The following is a 17,184-nucleotide window of genomic DNA, read 5'->3' as shown; positions in this document are numbered from 1 at the left end:
TTTCTCCCTGCCAACCTCTATTAGCAAGCCCAGCGGGAATTAGCAGAATAACTGGATGTGAGGCACAGTTGGACACGGGCAGAGGAGGTCCCGGTATGCTCATGGCAGAGGAAGAGGATTTAATGGGAGCTCAAGTGGCAAGAAACTGGTGGAGTGGAGAGAAGAGTGGAAGATTGGGGGCTTCATATATTGAAGGGGAAACGAACTGTTGGCAGGGGTGGGGCTAGTGAGTGTTGTCCCTTACTCACAGCTCATGGGTAAATTGGGCAGTCCATCTGTCAGGCCTGCTTAAAGTGCTGCTCTCTGCCTAATCTTAGCAGGGTTTTCATGGGAGATTTGGAGAGGAAATTTGGCTGAAACTAAATCTGGAATTCTGCATTCGATTTTCAAAATATGTATATATATATATGTTGGTGTGTGTGTGCGCGTGTATTAGCTGGAGATCATAAAGCAAACAGTATGAATACAGAAGACGGCCAGCAGTAATTTAAATCCAACTCTTCAGCCTCCATGAACCTTGACAAGCGAGTGAGACCCTGAGGCAGAAATTTCACAGACTAGCCGCTGAAATATAACAATCTGTTAGGTGTCAAAGAGGCTGCGGTGTGCCAACAGCAGCATCTCCCACCAAGAATTTCAACAGCTGTGTTATAGAATGAAATTGAGTGGTAGCAGTGTCAGTGTTTTGCTGACCACTATGAAGGTTTCTTTTCTTTTTCTTTTTTTTTAAATGAAGGTACAGATTATCAGCTGCGGCAAGGGACAGTAATTTCCTCTGTCTCCTCCAATTTGATCCCTCCAGACTCTAATCTGCTGTTCAGCTTCTTTGTAACGCCTTTCTCCAATCTTATGTTGGGTCATGGTCTCCAGCTAATTACGGTTTAGCTGAATTTGTCCGGCTTTTATGTCAATCAATAGCGGTAATGCATAGATGTTAAATGACCACATGGGCAAAGTACAGTAGTAAATGGCTTCTGGCTGTGCCTTGGCTGTTGTGTTGTGGATGCACCCAACCTACTTCCTGTAACCTGATAGCTCCCGGGCCTATGTTCAACCAGCGCACCGCTGAATTATTCATGTGACACCGTAGACCTCTGTCTGACACACACCTACATGTTTGTGTGCAAACAGTGACTTTGCATGCATGGACGCAGAGACAGGATGCGCAACGTGCATCAGTCTGTGTTTATGACAACACGGCGATCAAAACCCAATTGCATCCTATTGCACCAATTCAGCAGGGTTAATAGAAATTTTCGAGTTAAAATAAATAGAATGCGCAAAGTGTATATGAAGTCTGTTTATGTAACATTGGTAAAGGTACTATCTTCATCTGGCTTATGCTGAAGATAAGAACGAGATGCTTTGGGTATAGTAGAAATATCAATAAAAACAAGGTGCAAGGTAATATTTTACTACAGATAAGGGGTCGAAAGGTCAAGGGTGACCATTCCACTTATATTTTGCAATATGTTTTTGAATCTGAAGCTAAAAAAGAATGTGGACCTTGTGACCATGACTACATGATTTTCATCACAATCTGTGTTGTAAATATTAACTTTAATATTAACTATGTTTTTAAAAGTGACCAGAAACTGAAGTGATTTAACACTCGAGAAGTTCTAAGAAGAACAAACTAGCTTGGGCAAAAATTAAATATTTTTTCAATTCTTGCCTTCCAGTAGAGTAGATTTTCAGGATTTACAGCTCAGATAATCCTTATTTATCCTATACTGGGCCTTGGTGCAGCCCTACATTTCATTCACTGTCTATTTATCTAAGCTGTTTTAGCTCCTCCCATTTAGACAACTTTATTCGCATTGGCTGGCACTCACAGATAGAAAGTTTCAACAGCAGCTAGATGGCCCTCCTGTGCTTACAGTTTTAGCTGAGTTGACCATATTAGGAATATCCTCTCTGTGACATCATATATATTAAATAGTAGAAAAAAATGTCTGAAATTATAGTGTTTTGAGTTGTCTGGAGCCTGAGCTTTGGGCTCACACATTAATTATGGATGCAACTTTCTATAATGCAGTAATGTAACATATTGCTATACTAAATTCAGTAATTACATTACTACTTGCATTATAATGGTTCTTCAATTATCTGCACATTAGGCAAATAGAAAAAAAGTCATAACACATGCCTTTTTTTTCCTGCATGCTGGCGCTACAATCAACTAAATTTAGTTTCTGCGGTGGAAGAAGGAAAATTCATCTACAACGTATATAATCTCAAAAATGGACACCTGAATTTGTGTTACATGAAAAGACAAATGAAATGTGATAATAAAGAGCAAACTGTGCCCAGGACAGCTGCTAATAACAGGTCAGTTGCATAGACTGTGTGCCAAACCAGTGATTTTAAAGCTGAGTGGATGCTGACACCGGCCAAGGAGCCAGAGCCTGATTTTCAACAGGTAACCAAAGCAGAGCTGGCTTGTAGAATTGTAATCCTACAAACCTGTTTCCACAGTAGAAACAGCGATCTCTATGTTGATCGCTGCAGAAAGCTTTGCTTTCAACTTTGTGTGGGTACTTAAACATTAAAAGGAAGATCTCGTTGATATGTTACTCACTAGGATAGGGACATTTCTTCAAAGGATTTCATTAACTTATTTTGGTAACAAACCCCAAACTGTATATAACACATACGAGGTCCCTGCTCCAAAGGAGTAGAACTTTTTTTTTTTTTTTTACAGAATCAGCTGCTGCTGCCCTCTTTTTGAAGATTCAAATTGAATATATACTTAGATATACATGTAAATAAAATGTCTGGAAGAAATCCGAGCAGTTCTTGCCAACGCAGCGCTCCGTCTATTAGTGAACTAATTTTTTCTCACTTTGAAATGTCTGAGCTAAAAAAAATTTTTTAATCCACCCCTGCTGTTTACTAAAACCCGAGCATATCAGTGCATCACAGCCAAAACCAGTTTAACAGTTTTTTGCTAATCATACGGAGAACATATGTTTCCTCCCGCAGCCTCATGCACACTTCAGTGCCAAACTTTTGTTCTTTGTTTAACCTTGCCCTAAAGGTTGTCTGACTGTTTTTGTTATAGTACAAGTGCTGGTTTAGGTAGTGTGATATCCTGTCTCTGCAGGCTCACTGGCACCAGATGGTCCATATGTGCATATGTGTGTAGATTACTTACTGACTTTAGCTTGACACCTTTTTCTGTGTTTTTTCCCCTATTAGATACAATCTGTTTGGGTGAGAGTGCAGGTTCATTTCAAAAGTACTTTTGCTGTTGTGACTCACTTACAGTACACCCACTTCTTTCCAGACTCTCCATTCTGACATGAAATCCCACATTAATTAAAAGCTGCTGGAGTTAACTTTCTTTTATCATATTTTACTGACATCCCTATTATCCATTTAAGCTAATAGGTATTCTCAGGGGGGGATTCAAACTGAAAACAACAATGCATTAGAACAGCACATGGGGCTGTGGTGGTGGCGGTGGGGTGTTGTTTAAGAAGCCAGTGAGACGATAAAATGCAATCCAGGAAATCCAGCAGGAGTAACAGATTAATGCATTTATGAGCTTATTGAACACCCAAACTCAATGAACACCTGCTCTGTAGCTACACGTTTCATTTGTTCATCCATTACTGTAATGACTGCAAGGTAGTAGTACCCATTCTGGCGGGGCGATCGTGGCTCAAGAGTTGGCAGCTCGTCTTGTAATCGGAAGGTTGCCGGTTCGAGCCCCGGCTCCAACAGTCTTGGTCGTTGTGTCCTTGGGCAAGACACTTCACCTGTTGCCTACTGGTGGTGGTCAGAGGGCTCGGTGGCGCCGGTAATCGGCTCTGTCAGTGCGCCTCAGGGCAGCTGTGGCTACAATGTAGCTTGCTGTCACGAATGGGTGGATGACTGAATGTAGTGTAAAGTGCTTTGGGGTCCTTAGGGACTAAGTAAATACAAATACAGGCCATTTACCATTCTGTGTTTATGTCACACTGGGAACTTTTTAGATGGACAGCTAGGGTGGTAGCCCAGATCAACGACAAGCAGAGTCTTATTTAGGATACAAGCCTGGAAAGGGAGTTTTTCTTTAAATAAGATACTCATGGGGCCTAGGTATGACTAAACTCAAATATGTGAGGAAAGGCATAAACAATTATGACACCTGAACTTGAAGCAGTTTCAGAACAATCGGGGGTTGGATATTGTCTACTTTGTTCTTTTCCCCATATAGCACACAGCATGAGATGGTTCACTTCCCTAAAAGGAACCGGCCCAATGAGCTGAATGACTTCCGACCGGTGGCACTGACTCAACCTCCTCCGACCACAGGTACAACATGCCCAGGACCCACTACAGTTCGCATACAAGGCGGATGTCGGAGTGGAGGATGCCATCCTGTACCTCCTACATAGAGCCCACTCACACCTGGATGGGGGAAAAGGCACGGTCAGGATCCTGTTTCTTGACTTTTCCAGTGCCTTTAATACCATCCGGCCCTGTATGCTTCAGGAAAAACTGAACAGGATGGAGGTGGACCCCTGCCTGGTCGCTTGGATCTCCGACTACCTCACCGACAGGCCACAGTACGTCAGGCTGAAGGACATCACGTCTGACACTGTGGTCAGCAGCACAGGAGCACCACAGGGAACTGTGCTGTCCCCTCTTCTCTTCACCCTGTACACCTCTGACTTCTGCTACAACTCTGAATTATGCCATATTCAGAAGTTTGCAGATGACACAGCCATCATGGGGTGTATCTGGGATGATCAGGAAGAGGAGTACCTAAGTCTGGTGAGGAACTTTGTCGCATGGAGTCACACAAACCACCTGCAACTCAACACCTCAAAGACTAAGGAACTGGTTGTGGACTTCGGGAGGTCCAGAGAAGGTCCACTGCCGGTTCAGATAGAGGGGGAGGAGGTGGAGGTGGTCAACAAGTACAAGTACCTCGGGCTGTGGGTGGACAATAAACTGGACTGGTCATGCAACACAGAGCACCTGTATAAAAAAGCCCAAAGCCGACTGTACTTCCTCAGGAGGCTGAGGTCTTTTAACATCTGCAGGAAGCTCCTGAGGATGTTTTACCAGTCAGTGGTTGCTGGAGTACTTTTCTATGCTGTGGTGTGCTGGGGGAGCAGCACAGCAAAGAAGGACTCATCCAGGCTGGAGAAACTGATCAGGAAGGCTGGCTCTGTGGTCGGCATGAAGCTGGACACTCTGGTGACAGTGGCAGAGAAAAGGACACTAAAAAAACTGCTGGACATTATGGACAATGCTGAGCATCCTCTGCACAGGGCCATTAACAACCAGAAGAGTCTGTTCAGTGACAGGTTGTTTCTCCCAAAGACAAGAACTAACAGACTTAAAAACTCCTTTGTCCCACACGCCATCAAACTGTTTAACTCCTCTCTGGAGGGGAGAGGGAGGGGAAACAGGAGGACAAAGGAGGGGGGAACAACTAAGCTGTAGTGCCTCTTCACCTCACTGTGCAATACCTTTTGTGCAATACTTTTGTTAATAGTCAACGGTGCAATAGACTTCCATACTTGAAATGTGCAATTTCACTGGTATTTTTATTTTTATTCCTATTTATTCTATTTATCCCCTTCGTATATTTTATTTATATTTGTCTCTGTATTTATATATGTGTATATATATATATAATATTCTGTAACTCTGTAACTTCTGTCGGTGCTGTGCTTTTTTGGAAACCGAATTTCCCAGAGGAACCCACCCGAGGGATTAATAAAGTTTTATCTTATCTTATCTTATCTTACTTCAATCGTGTTCTTGCTACTGAAAATACTGTTTTGACCAGGGGCGTGCGAGAGGCCTGACATGTGATGCCCACTCAGAGGCTAAGAATTTACCTGAAAGCTATCTGGGCTTACTGTCACATGGCTATAAATCATGTGGACTTTGTATTTGGAGCCAGGTACACGTTTTGGGCTGCAGTTTATATGTAAACACACTTATACAGTACTGTAACTACGAAGGTAACACTATAAGGTTCAAAGTGCTGTAAGATTTTTAAACAAAAATTCAAAACTGAATATTTGGTGTGATTTAATTTACCTTTAACATAACAACACTAACTGTAGATAAAACTTTGCACAGTTTATAATGTTAGTTGTTTAAAGCATCTTTTAAAAACTTGCCACATTTGTAGATGCTGAAATATCACTGCAGATACTTAGCATGCTTGTAAACCATCAAAGTTGTGTTAACAGCATAATGCATTTCTTTCAGTTCTGGGTGCAGTTTTAACTTTACCATCAAGCTCTTGTACTTTTGTGCAATAAAAATAAAAATTATGTTCATATAGGTGGTGTAGACTGCACCACCTTTTTCCTCCTCTGGCACACAAACTAAAATCAGCTGATTGTAGAGCAAGTGCAAGTGGAACCGATAAACGAGATCGATAGGCAAGCAGACCAGCAATTCCAAAGGAACTGAACTGGTTCTTTACAAGAACCAGTACTCATTCCCCATTCCTACCAGCATGGTGGTGGAGAGTAGGGCTGCACGATTTTGCATAAAATGAGAATCACGATTTTTTGGCTTAGAATTGAGATCACGATTCTCTCACGATTTTCTTTTCCAGTAGAAATATTTATTGCACTTATTAACTGCACATCAACTTCATAACAGTTGAAACTGAACATAAAAACAATAAATAAACATAAAAACAACAAATGTCTCACGTTTTGTGGTTGCCGCAAAATGTTGTACTGCTTGAAATTCCGTCTCCACCGTTGCTCGACACTGCGTGTATAGAGCAGGTAGTGCAACAATAGAAAAATAGTTGCGGGACGGCACTGTGTAGCGTTTGTCTAGGGTGTTGATCATTTTCCTAAATCCCTCGTTTTGCACAGTGTTGATGGGAGCCATATCTTTGGTCAGGTGATAAGTGATAGCCTCCGTAATTTCTTTGTGCCTGCGGAAGTTCGACGTGTATAGGGAAGCGCTGTATAAGGTTCCCGTTATTGGTGTTTGGGTGGTTGACCTGGGACGGATTTTCTCCTGTCACTTTCTTGTCATCCCTGACGTGCTCTCCGTTGTTTTTTTCCCCTGCTAATTTTAGCATCACACGGCACAGCTTCTGTATCACGTGGTATAAGGCTCCGCCCTTGTCATTTGTTGAGCAGGAAGAGTGAGCGCTTGTTTTCATGCAGATTACGTCCCGGATCAAAATGCGGTACAATCGTCGTCGTCTTTTTTTTTTTTTTTTTTTAAATCGTTGTCATTTGGAAATGAGATCGCACATAAGTATGAATCGAGATCGCGATTTTCTAACGATTAATCGTGCAGCCCTAGTGGAGAGATGATGATTTGAGTTTGTTTTGCAGCTACACGACTTTTCAGTCGTTGACTCAAAATCCACACAATGATGTGACAGCCTCATAAAGTTATACAGAAAATGATTACCTTAACAATAATATGATTAATTTCCCAGAATGGAGTTGTAAAGGAATTAAATACTTAGAACATATATTAGAGGGAACAGAATTTATTCCATTTGACAGACTAGTTGCACAATATGGGATCAACAAGAAAAGATTTTTAGAATATCAACAAATTAAATCCATAGTAAAAAAGAAATTTAACCTCAGTCAAGTTGAATTACAAACACCACCAAGTGCGGCACATTTCCTTACTCTTAAATCCCCCAAATTATTATCTAAAATATACAGAACACTTTCTAAATTAGATGAATCAATATCCCTTCCTATTGCAAAGTGGGAAGCAGATTTATCAGTCAGCTTAGACCAAAACTTCTGGTCTCAGGTATGCTTAAAAACCTTTAAATTGATTAAAAATCCCAGTCTGCAATTAATACAATACAAAATACTACATAGAGTGCACTATACAGGTCATCAGATGTTCAAGATGGGCTTTACATCTTCCAACAACTGCTCACACTGTCAAGGCAATACACCAGACAATTACACTCACGCTCTTTGGTTCTGTCCACCAGTGCAGAAGTTTTGGCGCGAGATATGTGAAGACTTATCAAAGTGTCTGAAATGTAACATTCCAACTTCCCCCTTAGTGTGTTTGTTAGGCAGCTTAGATAATGTCACTTCAGAAAAGAATATAGCCCATATGGTTTTCACTGCCCTATGCATAGCCAAGAAAACTGTCCTCATGAACTGGAAAAATAAAAACAATCTTAATTCTAACCAATATAGAAATTATCTATTAGATTACATTAGTCTTGATACAGCTTCTGCCACCACATCAGATCAATTGCTCTGGGCTCCTTTGATCAGCTTCATCACCTAGTGGGGGTGGGGGGTCATAGTTTGGTCCCGCCTTCACTGTTGTGATTGGTGTGGCGGTAGGGACAGGCTTAGGGCGTCGGGGGGTTCCCCGGAGGCATCTTCCTTGGGGGGCTCAACCCGGGGTAGCGGTCATGTCCGGGTAGGGGCTCTTTTGGCTCTCGGGTGACTGTTTCCTCGTGGCTGCGTGCAGCGGGGCTAGGGGAGGGTCTGTGCTGACGGACGTGGGTTACTGACCTGGTAGCCTGTCTGCCCCTGGGTGGGTCCGGGATGGGCGTGAGGTTCTGGGGGCGCTCCGTCTCTGGGCTGGGGCCCGGGCCGGGCCTCGGGGCCTTGGGTCCTGGTTTGTGTGTCGCCGGGGTTGTGGGCGGGTGGGTGCATGGGGGCCCATCCCTGGCGCGGGGTGCCGCCGGTGCGTCGAGCCGCCTGGGGGGCTCTTCAACTGGTGGGGGAGATTGTCACACCTTGCAGGAGCTTTCCTCTCCTCAGGAACTCTCTGCAGGAGGGGGAGACACAGGAGAGGTGGAGGAAGATCTCAGCCTGGGCGTCTATTGTCTCATGTAGTCTGGAAGAAGAGTGGATGGTGGGGTGGGTGCAGTTTTCTCTGTGGTGGGGTTGGGTGGACTGTCCCGGGCTCTGTGGGGCCGGGGGGCGCTGCTGCGCTGGGCCCCGGTCTGGATGGGCCTGGGCCCCCTTTCCCTGGCGGGTCGCGGAGTATGGGAGTGCCTACTGGGGTCAGCGGGGGAGCTGGCCCCAGCGAGGGGTCACCTGCCCCTCCCTTCCTTCCCTCCCCATCTCCAGCTGCCTCCCTCTTCCCGCTCCACCACAACCACCCACACATGTAGGGCCTTGGAGTAGGGGTATGTCACCAGGGTGCAGAGGAGGCTACCCCCCCCCCCCGTCCCCCCCCGTCCCCTTCTGGCTGCCTCTGCCTCAATTTTATCCCACAACTTAGACATTCACATTACTCACACTCTCATTACGCATACATATAGGATCTTGGGGGTGGGCACGATACACGGAGTCAGAATTACCATCAGGGTGTACACCCCACCCCTGGCGTCGTTGCCCACCTCTCAATTTTGAATACACGTAGACATTGAGGGCTAGCAGGAGGGACTATGCGCTTACCTGCTGCTCTCTGGCAGGTAGCTCCATGCCCTCCTGGGTTTTAATTACACCTTAGAACACACATGCATCAACACTACAATGAGCGGGTGGAGGGAGGTTTGGAGTCTTCTCTCACCCCCGTTCTCTGCGGCCTGCTGGAGCGGGGGGGCTAGGAGGAGGAGTTGGCCGTCCGACTGCGGTCTGGAGTGTGGGGCCTCCCTGCTGCTGCGGAGTCGGGGCGGTCTGCCTCTCCCCACCGCAGGGAAAAGGGTAACACCACCTGGGTCTGGGTGCAGTTCCCCCCTCCAGGGGCAAGGGTACCTAGACCCGGTTCGTAGAGTACGCTTGGGGAGTGTGACCGTGTGTACAGCGTCTCTTTATGTCTGTCTCCATGTTGGTTGAGTGTGGAGTAAGTGCATATGAGAGCATGAGGGTGGGAATGGATGTTTGTGTCTGTGTGTGCCTGTATGTCTGTGTCTATATGTCAGGTTGGGTATCAGACGCCACCTCTCTGGGGACATCTCAGGCCCTCCAAGGTTTGGAGGCCTATCTCCACCCACCACCACTTCCCCTGCCAGTGGCGGACTCCCTCAGGTGTCGGTGCGTTGGTGGTTCTTTGTGTCTGGGGGTGGGCGTCCGGGTACACACCGGCTCACTCCTTGGCGGCCGCTTATCGGGGCCTGGAGCCTGGGGCTCGCTCGGGCCACTTCGGAGGTGGGGTGCCCCCGGCCTCTCGGCCTGGGGCTCGGTCACTCAGGCACAGCTGGCTGCCGGCGGAGCTCACGGGCGCGTCACTGCAACTCCCCCTGGCTTCTGCTCCGCGGCTGCTGAGTGAGCCCTCATCTGGGACTCTCCTCAGCTCTTACTGGGACAGTGGCGCGGCTGCCCCTCTGTTGGTCTTCCTTGGTCTCTTGTGTTCTGGGGGCCTCTGGATGTCTGGAGTTTTGATCTCCTCCATACCTGCTTCATGCCCTGGAGGACGGGGCTGTGGCTCCCCACACTCCCTAGCAGATCGTTACATGGAGAAACCTTTGGAATGCAAGCATGCTGATCCACACAGGTATGCACACAGGTGTACACATGGGTATTCATAGACGCGGACTACAGCTTTCTTGGCTGCTGCCTCAAAGCACATTATGCGCTGTCTATCTTGCGTGCTGCACAATATCGTTTATTATTTAGTAACTATTGATATCTACTGCTAGCTAGTTTATTGTGATGGTGCCGTTTTTTTTATTTATTATGTTGCTCTTTGTTGTTTGCTTTCTCTTCTGTTTTTTTTCTCCATACAGGTGACTTAGGAGTTTTGTTCTTTTTTTTTTTTTTTTTTTTCTTTCTTCCCCCCCTTCTCACCGTCTCTTCTCCCATTTGGTTTTCTTTCTCTCCCTCTCTTTCTTTCATTCTTTCTCCCTGTCCTATCCTCCAGTCATGTCTGTCCCGTTTGTAGCAACTGAAAATAAAATAAATTCATAATTATAATAAAGGTCAATCAAATGGACCAATATGGCAAGGCCATGACGATCCACTTGGTAAAATAAATCCGCTTGGCATCTTTCTTGGCCTTAAGACAACAATTCTGATGGCTATAGATCCAAACGGGACACAAAAAAAAAGAAAAAAAAAAAAAAGAAAATGATTACCTCAAGTTATTGGTGGTAAGGGGAGTTCTATAAGCTACTGAATCATGGAGCGTACCTAAGGTTTCCATACACTGCTTCTGCATTGTGGCTTAGTTTTTTACAGAAATGGTGTCACAGTAAAATATGGTATGTTTTGTAGTTCATTCACCGAAGAACCAGATGACTTTTATTATGTCCTGATATGTAAAATCTTAGAAATGAAAGAGGGTGTACTTTCTTTTTACCATGACTATAAATATCTAAAGAGGCTTAAACCTTTGTGCAGCACTGTGCCTCCACAGGACATCACTTAGACAGTAAAATGCTTCACAGTGGTAAGGCACAGGGGTTGGAAAGTTACCCTGAACTGCTGAAGGCTCTGGTTATTGTTGGGTTGTCATGGTTTCTTTGATGGTGCAGTGCTTTACAGTTTAAAAAGTGAACTGGAGGGAGTGCTCGATTATTTGGATGTCACACTGTTCAGCCTTTCTACAAGCACATGAATGCTGGAGTGGAGGCTCCAATTGATTATCAAACTAGAGACACATTTTCTTTCTTTCTGTTTTTTCTGTTTCCTTACCACCACAAGATTTTCACTTTTAAGTCGGGTGCTACTTTTTTCAACACGCTAGTTCTATAATTTACTTTTTTTTCTTGAATTACTATATTTTGAATTCTGTTCTTGTATTCTACCAACAAAATAAAGTTTCTATACATCCCACGGAAGTACTTTTGATGCTATTGTATATAAATATAATGTGATTTAACAAATAACACATGCATTTTAAGTTATTACCACAATTTTGATTTAGAAAATAGCATATTCACATTAAAAAAATAATTACATTCATACCTTTATCATACATTGAGATGTATAAAATTTGCATCAGCCAATGTTAACAACCTCCTTAGGGACAGACAAGTGAAACCTGTGTAATTTAAACTTCTTGCATCTTCAGCCTGCTGTTCCCTTTGACATTCAGAAAAAGGGTGTGAATGCATTTTTTAAAAACTGCTCTAAATTAAATAAATTCCGTTGTAAGAAAAATATGCTGTGGATCCTATAGAAATGGTGTGTGTGTGTGTGGGGTGGGGGGGGGGGGTGGGGGGTGAAACAGGCAGCGCATGCGATAAAAGCCTCAAGCATCTTGCAACTGAAGGAATTTTACACTGAAGAATGGTCAAATATTTCAGCAAGCTGATGTCAGAGACTGATGTACTATTATGCAAAACGCCTACAAGAAGTTATTTCTGCTAAAGGGAGCCAGATAAGCGTCTGAGGCTAAAGGTGTACTTACTTTCCCCACAGAAGCATGTAACATCTGTTAATATTTTTATTGATTAAATGATTGAAAAAGGTAATGTTCCTCCTTTACCTGACAGCAGTGTTTCACTTAGAAACAAAAGCTAGCAATTTCCAAGGGATGTTTTCAAGATATCCACACGTGGGAAAATTGGTCCCCTTGATTTTGGACTCTCTTAAAATTGATGGTAGCGATATCACTGTACAACTGTACAGTGTCTCGAATCAAGAAATGTCCCTGTGCTGGTAAGATGTCAGAATAGATGTCTGTTATTCTGAATAGGGCATAAGTCAAGCACGCCACATATGTTACTGCAGATTATGTATATAATTATTACGAGCATTATCATATTATTATTTGGTTCTTCCCCTGTCTGAGCATCAGTCTTAATCACATTATAACAACACTTGTGCTGTTCGTGAAATGTAGTCAGTGGTGGAGGATGGGTGGGTGACTGAGCAGGTGGGTCTTGCCTTCTTTCCATTCCCCGTGGTACTCCTCGCCATTGGAGTAAGTAAAGGATCCTCGTGTCAGGGTCATGGGTCCTGCTGCCACACATGACACAAAGAAACATTATCAGGAGCTTTGCAGCTGTAGTTTTGGCATTCTGCTACACACTGAGCTGGGAGTTTATTAAATAATACTACCACCTCTCAGTCTACCATGGGTTAATTGCTAGCATTTGAATACTGCAGCCAGCCTGCAGGGCAATCAAACTCAGATTATGCAGGCAGGAAAACTACACATGCACAACTGCCCCCACTATTAGAAACCTGCTCAATGCTCAATCACTGCTGGCTAAAAATCTGTGGAAACCTTAACTTAACTATGTAAATAATGAACATCTGATTTCAAACCCCCCCCGTATTAATCTGCTACCATAAGAGCCTTTGTTATTCTGGCATCATGTTTTCCATCAGACTTTGGAATTTGATTACAGGATTTACAGAAGTTAATTAGTTTTACTAAAATCTCACATTCTTTGAATGTCATGTATATCTCATATAGTTTCTAAAGTTGAGGCTGGGGTAAACCAAACCATCTTTTCTACACCATGTTTCTCTTTTTGGGACACACAGCTGTTTGAAAGCAGACAGTTTCTGCATGTTTTTCTTCAATGTATAACAACAAAAAATCTTTCTTGCACTTACCTGCCTTAAGGTTTTATAAGAAACAATGGTTGCAACTGGTTTTATAAGATCATACATGCCACAAGTGTTTTTCTCTCTATACATTCTAAATATTTGGGGGTCAGGTGGTCACCATGTGGAAAGAGGTGTCCACTGTCTTCATCTCAAACAACTTGGTACAGGATGTTTCCTTAAATATGAGATTTCCGTGTCGAGATGACAAAAGTGTTATTTTTGCTAAACATGTTTGATACATTAGCTCACACTGCACATTTTGTGGCTTCTCTGCTTACACTGTGTGGGTTAACTGATGGTTACCGCTTAGAGATCTAAAGTAAATGTAAGTTCCGAAATCCTGAACAAGACTATAGTTGTACAGTAGGCTAATTTGCTGTTAAAAATGACCGGTTATATCAGCTGTTATACTCTGTTACCTGTTATATACCTGTTATATTTTTGGATTTCTTTGCTGTGATAAGAGGTATTATTTGTCTACTGGTAGTGTTTAATGTAGCTATGTTATTATAATTCTAATTTTACTCAAACACTACTACACGGCAGTGTTTATTGTGGTTCTCAGTGGGATGCTATCTTCTTTTTGCTGCTTCAAAATGAGTATGTAGACAAACGGCCGCTGAAAGGAGCATCAAAGAAACATTTGGGCGACTCCATGAAAGAGAAAGCACCCAAGGTCCGTTTATTAAGCAAAACAGGCTAATTGTTCAATGCCAACAGGCAGCTGTCAGCAGACGGGAGGAGGTGTGCGTATCCCTCCATCTAATGTTGCCACAGTAACGGCGCCCTAATCCCTTTCATCCTGCCGGCATGACGCTGTCAGCCTCCAAAACACACACGCATTCACACGGTGAGCGGGCCTGGAGACAGAAAAAATAAAAATTTTACCTGTTTTATTTAAGAGCAGCACAGCCTCTTTTCTCTACATCGCTGAAAACAAGAGAGCAGTAGGAGGATAGCGACTATTTAGCCTTTTTTTCGTAGCTGTTTGTTTCCTGGTAGAGCTGCCTCAGCGTCGCTCTAAAGCACCGCTATACGATTGGCTACCTTTGTGTCACCTCGACTCAACGTGTCCTTTTATTGGTTGCTCTTCTGCTCCGGCCAGCCCTCAGCAGGAGACATCTTTGTCGAGGGCAACGGGTTCAACGACTTAATTAGCCGGAGTGCTGCTCCGTTAAAGCATTTGCCCTTGTCGGTTTTTTATGTGCTGCCCGGCGTCTCTGTAGGATTATAAAACGGCAGCGGGGTTCTCCTTAATGATACCCTGTCATTTCATGTTTCAATTTGGTTATTAGACCCGCGTTTTGGCAAGTTTTATGGGACTTGATTTATTGTTTTCTTTATGCCTTAAAACAGCTGCGCTAGGTGACGAGGGTTTGCTAAATGAGGTGATGTAGATTCAAAGCTAATAAGAAGAAGAAAAGAAAAACAATCAAGGTGACCCAAATGAAGCAAAACTCCGCTAACCTCATTTTCGTTTCCCTGAGGGGAAACCGGGGCTAGGATTAACCCGCTATTGAATATTAATTAGTCATGGCCAACAATGAAGCACGTGTGATTAGAAACTGATTATCATTTATCAATATTAGCCTAATAGAATGAAGAATACAATTATCAAGCCTTGAAACTCTAGACAAATAATGTAGAGCCAAACATGTGTTTTGGGTATATGAAGCTGTTATGGTGCTATAGAAGGGAAATGGAAGAGCCCAATTTATATTCTGCACAAAGTATGAGATGAAATTTGTTCTGAAATTTTGGTCAATTTCTGCACAATTTAGACAAGTTAGAGAGACAGGGCAATAGACCTGCCTTAATCTCAGAAGCATGAAGTACACAGTGCCTGTTAAGATACAGACTAATTCAAACTGTGCATAAACAAGGTGCACACTTATATCTTATTTGCATTAATAGGATACCATGTATTTGATAAACCTGACTGTGAATTTTTTTTAATTCCCTTCACTGACCACTTACTGGTTTTCTGACATTATAAATTAATACATTACATTCTTTTTTTCTTCAGAGTGACACAAAAAGTGGTGGACAAGATTTTAGAATCTTCTGCTATTTCTATCAGCTATTGTTTTGGAGATGAAGGCAGGCGTTAAGTGTCTAAGTTAGAGAAATAAATGATGTGAGTGAAAAATGAATGCATTTGTCATAAGGACAACAAGATAGAAAGCGTAATGAGCCTGTGGAAAATTACATAAATGCTTGAATCAAATTGTGCCTTGAAAAAAAAGATCATATTAACTTTGGATCATTGACTCAGCTCTTACAAATTCAGCAAGAAAGACTGAGCATGGCCAAGTGTTTGGCAGTATGTGTATGGTTTGTATTTTGTGTGTTTTTTTCCCCTGTCATACAGCATCAGTCCAAAATACAGCTAACAAAGCGATATTTTGACTCATTTTTGCCTCTCGGGTGGCAAAAATGGGAAAAAGCTCGGGTGTTTTGGTGGGAAATAAGCTTTCATTTAAATGAGATTAGTCAGATTTTCAAAATAGTACTGATATCAACATTTTAATACATGTAACTTTCTAATATCCCACAGTTCTTTGCATAATTTACTGCAGTCTGGTAGTTGTCAATTAATTAATTAATTAATATTTATATCTTGAAACAATTATGATACATTTTTTGGGGCCCAGGGAACTTTTAGACTCATTAGTAGATCTGAAATCTTTGCTCCATCTTACAGAGAACATGAAAAATGCGCTCAAGTTGCAGTAGATGGGTAGGAATAGGCTAATGGTTGAGCCTTTATTAATTTAAGACCACTTAGTAGACTAACAAAAGGCAACACTATCCTTTAAAAGAGAAGTTATAGTAATGAATTAATTAGCTGTATCCTATGAACGTTTAATGTGTAACCTCAATGTTTGACTTGGCGCTGGATGGCCTGAAAGTTCCTTACAGGCACCTTACGGTCTCGTCCCACCAATGCGCTTATAGGTGCCTTCAAAAAATAATACTGTATAAGTTTGTTTTTTCCTAAATAACTTCTCTTCTTACCCGTGATAACCCCGTTCCCCGTGTACCGGGGCAGCTGTACGTGTCTCACATCTGTTGATTGAAACAATGCGCATTTTGAAACCCTTTGACACACGTCGCTGTAAGCTATGGCAAATTTGGAGCGCAGGCGCCATGTGCTATAGGCTACTCCACACATTTCATTAAACGGCCAGTGCCAGCAGCACACCCTCGCGCAGAGAGATGCTGGGAGGGATGGGAGGGGGCGCTTTTGGTGGGTGGGACATATGAGCGCTATAGAAAGGGGGATGCTGCAGCCCCGTCCCCCTCATATCGCTCTCCACCCAGCCCTAGAATAAAAACCACCGGTGACGTGCGCGCAGGGAAGCACCCAGCAGTATGTGCGCGCCCACGGGAGGGGCCGATAGAAAATGGCGAGTCTGTGCAAAAGGCAGCAATGCACGATAGAGAGGCGCGGCTTTCGGCAGGAACTTGACTCTTGGAGGCACAAACTCATTCACTGTGTAGGTAAGCTCGCTTGGCATTGTGTGTGTGCGTGTGTGTGCCGCGGTCCGGACGCCCGGCGGGTGCCGGTAACTGTATGTTTTCGTTTTGGCTGAAGTGTGAGGAGCAAAGTGCCGGGTATGTAGGGCCTAATGTCCACTAGTAAGCCTATAGGGTCTCCATGAAGCTGTCATTTTTTTTCTTTGCGCACGGCTGTTGCCTGGCGCTGCCCGCCTCCCACCGGACATATCCAAAAACGATTCAGCTCCAA

At 43.5% G+C, this 17,184-nt stretch overlaps 2 protein-coding genes across 3 annotated transcripts in view; one reads left to right on the top strand and one right to left on the bottom strand.

Annotated features, from left to right (window-relative positions):
* The window catches only part of LOC120730705 (MORN repeat-containing protein 4-like), a 35,467-nt gene extending 20,971 nt beyond the window's left edge, over positions 1-14,496 (bottom strand). Inside the window, exons 1-2 of one of the 2 annotated variants that reach the window (XM_040027164.1) lie at positions 14,322-14,496; positions 12,762-12,833 (exon numbers count right to left, since the gene is read on the bottom strand). In XM_040027164.1, coding sequence (XP_039883098.1) covers positions 12,762-12,828 — 67 coding nt within the window. In that variant the 5' untranslated portion in view covers positions 12,829-12,833; positions 14,322-14,496. Of the gene's footprint in view, positions 1-12,761; positions 12,837-14,321 lie in introns of both variants that reach the window. The other variant, XM_040027163.1, reaches the window with a different exon arrangement.
* Positions 14,497-16,717: 2,221 nt separating this feature from the next.
* The window catches only part of lcor (ligand dependent nuclear receptor corepressor), an 83,444-nt gene continuing 82,977 nt past the window's right edge, over positions 16,718-17,184 (top strand). Inside the window, exon 1 of the mRNA XM_040027160.1 lies at positions 16,718-16,937. Coding sequence (XP_039883094.1) covers positions 16,841-16,937 — 97 coding nt within the window. The 5' untranslated portion in view covers positions 16,718-16,840. The remainder of the gene's footprint in view (positions 16,938-17,184) is intronic.

Source organism: Simochromis diagramma, unplaced genomic scaffold, assembly GCF_900408965.1.
Source record: "Simochromis diagramma unplaced genomic scaffold, fSimDia1.1 OVJJ01000362.1, whole genome shotgun sequence".
In the NCBI taxonomy this organism is placed as follows: Eukaryota; Metazoa; Chordata; class Actinopteri; order Cichliformes; family Cichlidae; genus Simochromis; species Simochromis diagramma.
Note: the sequence above shows the minus strand (reverse complement) of the source record. Positions and strands in the feature narration are given on the sequence as shown.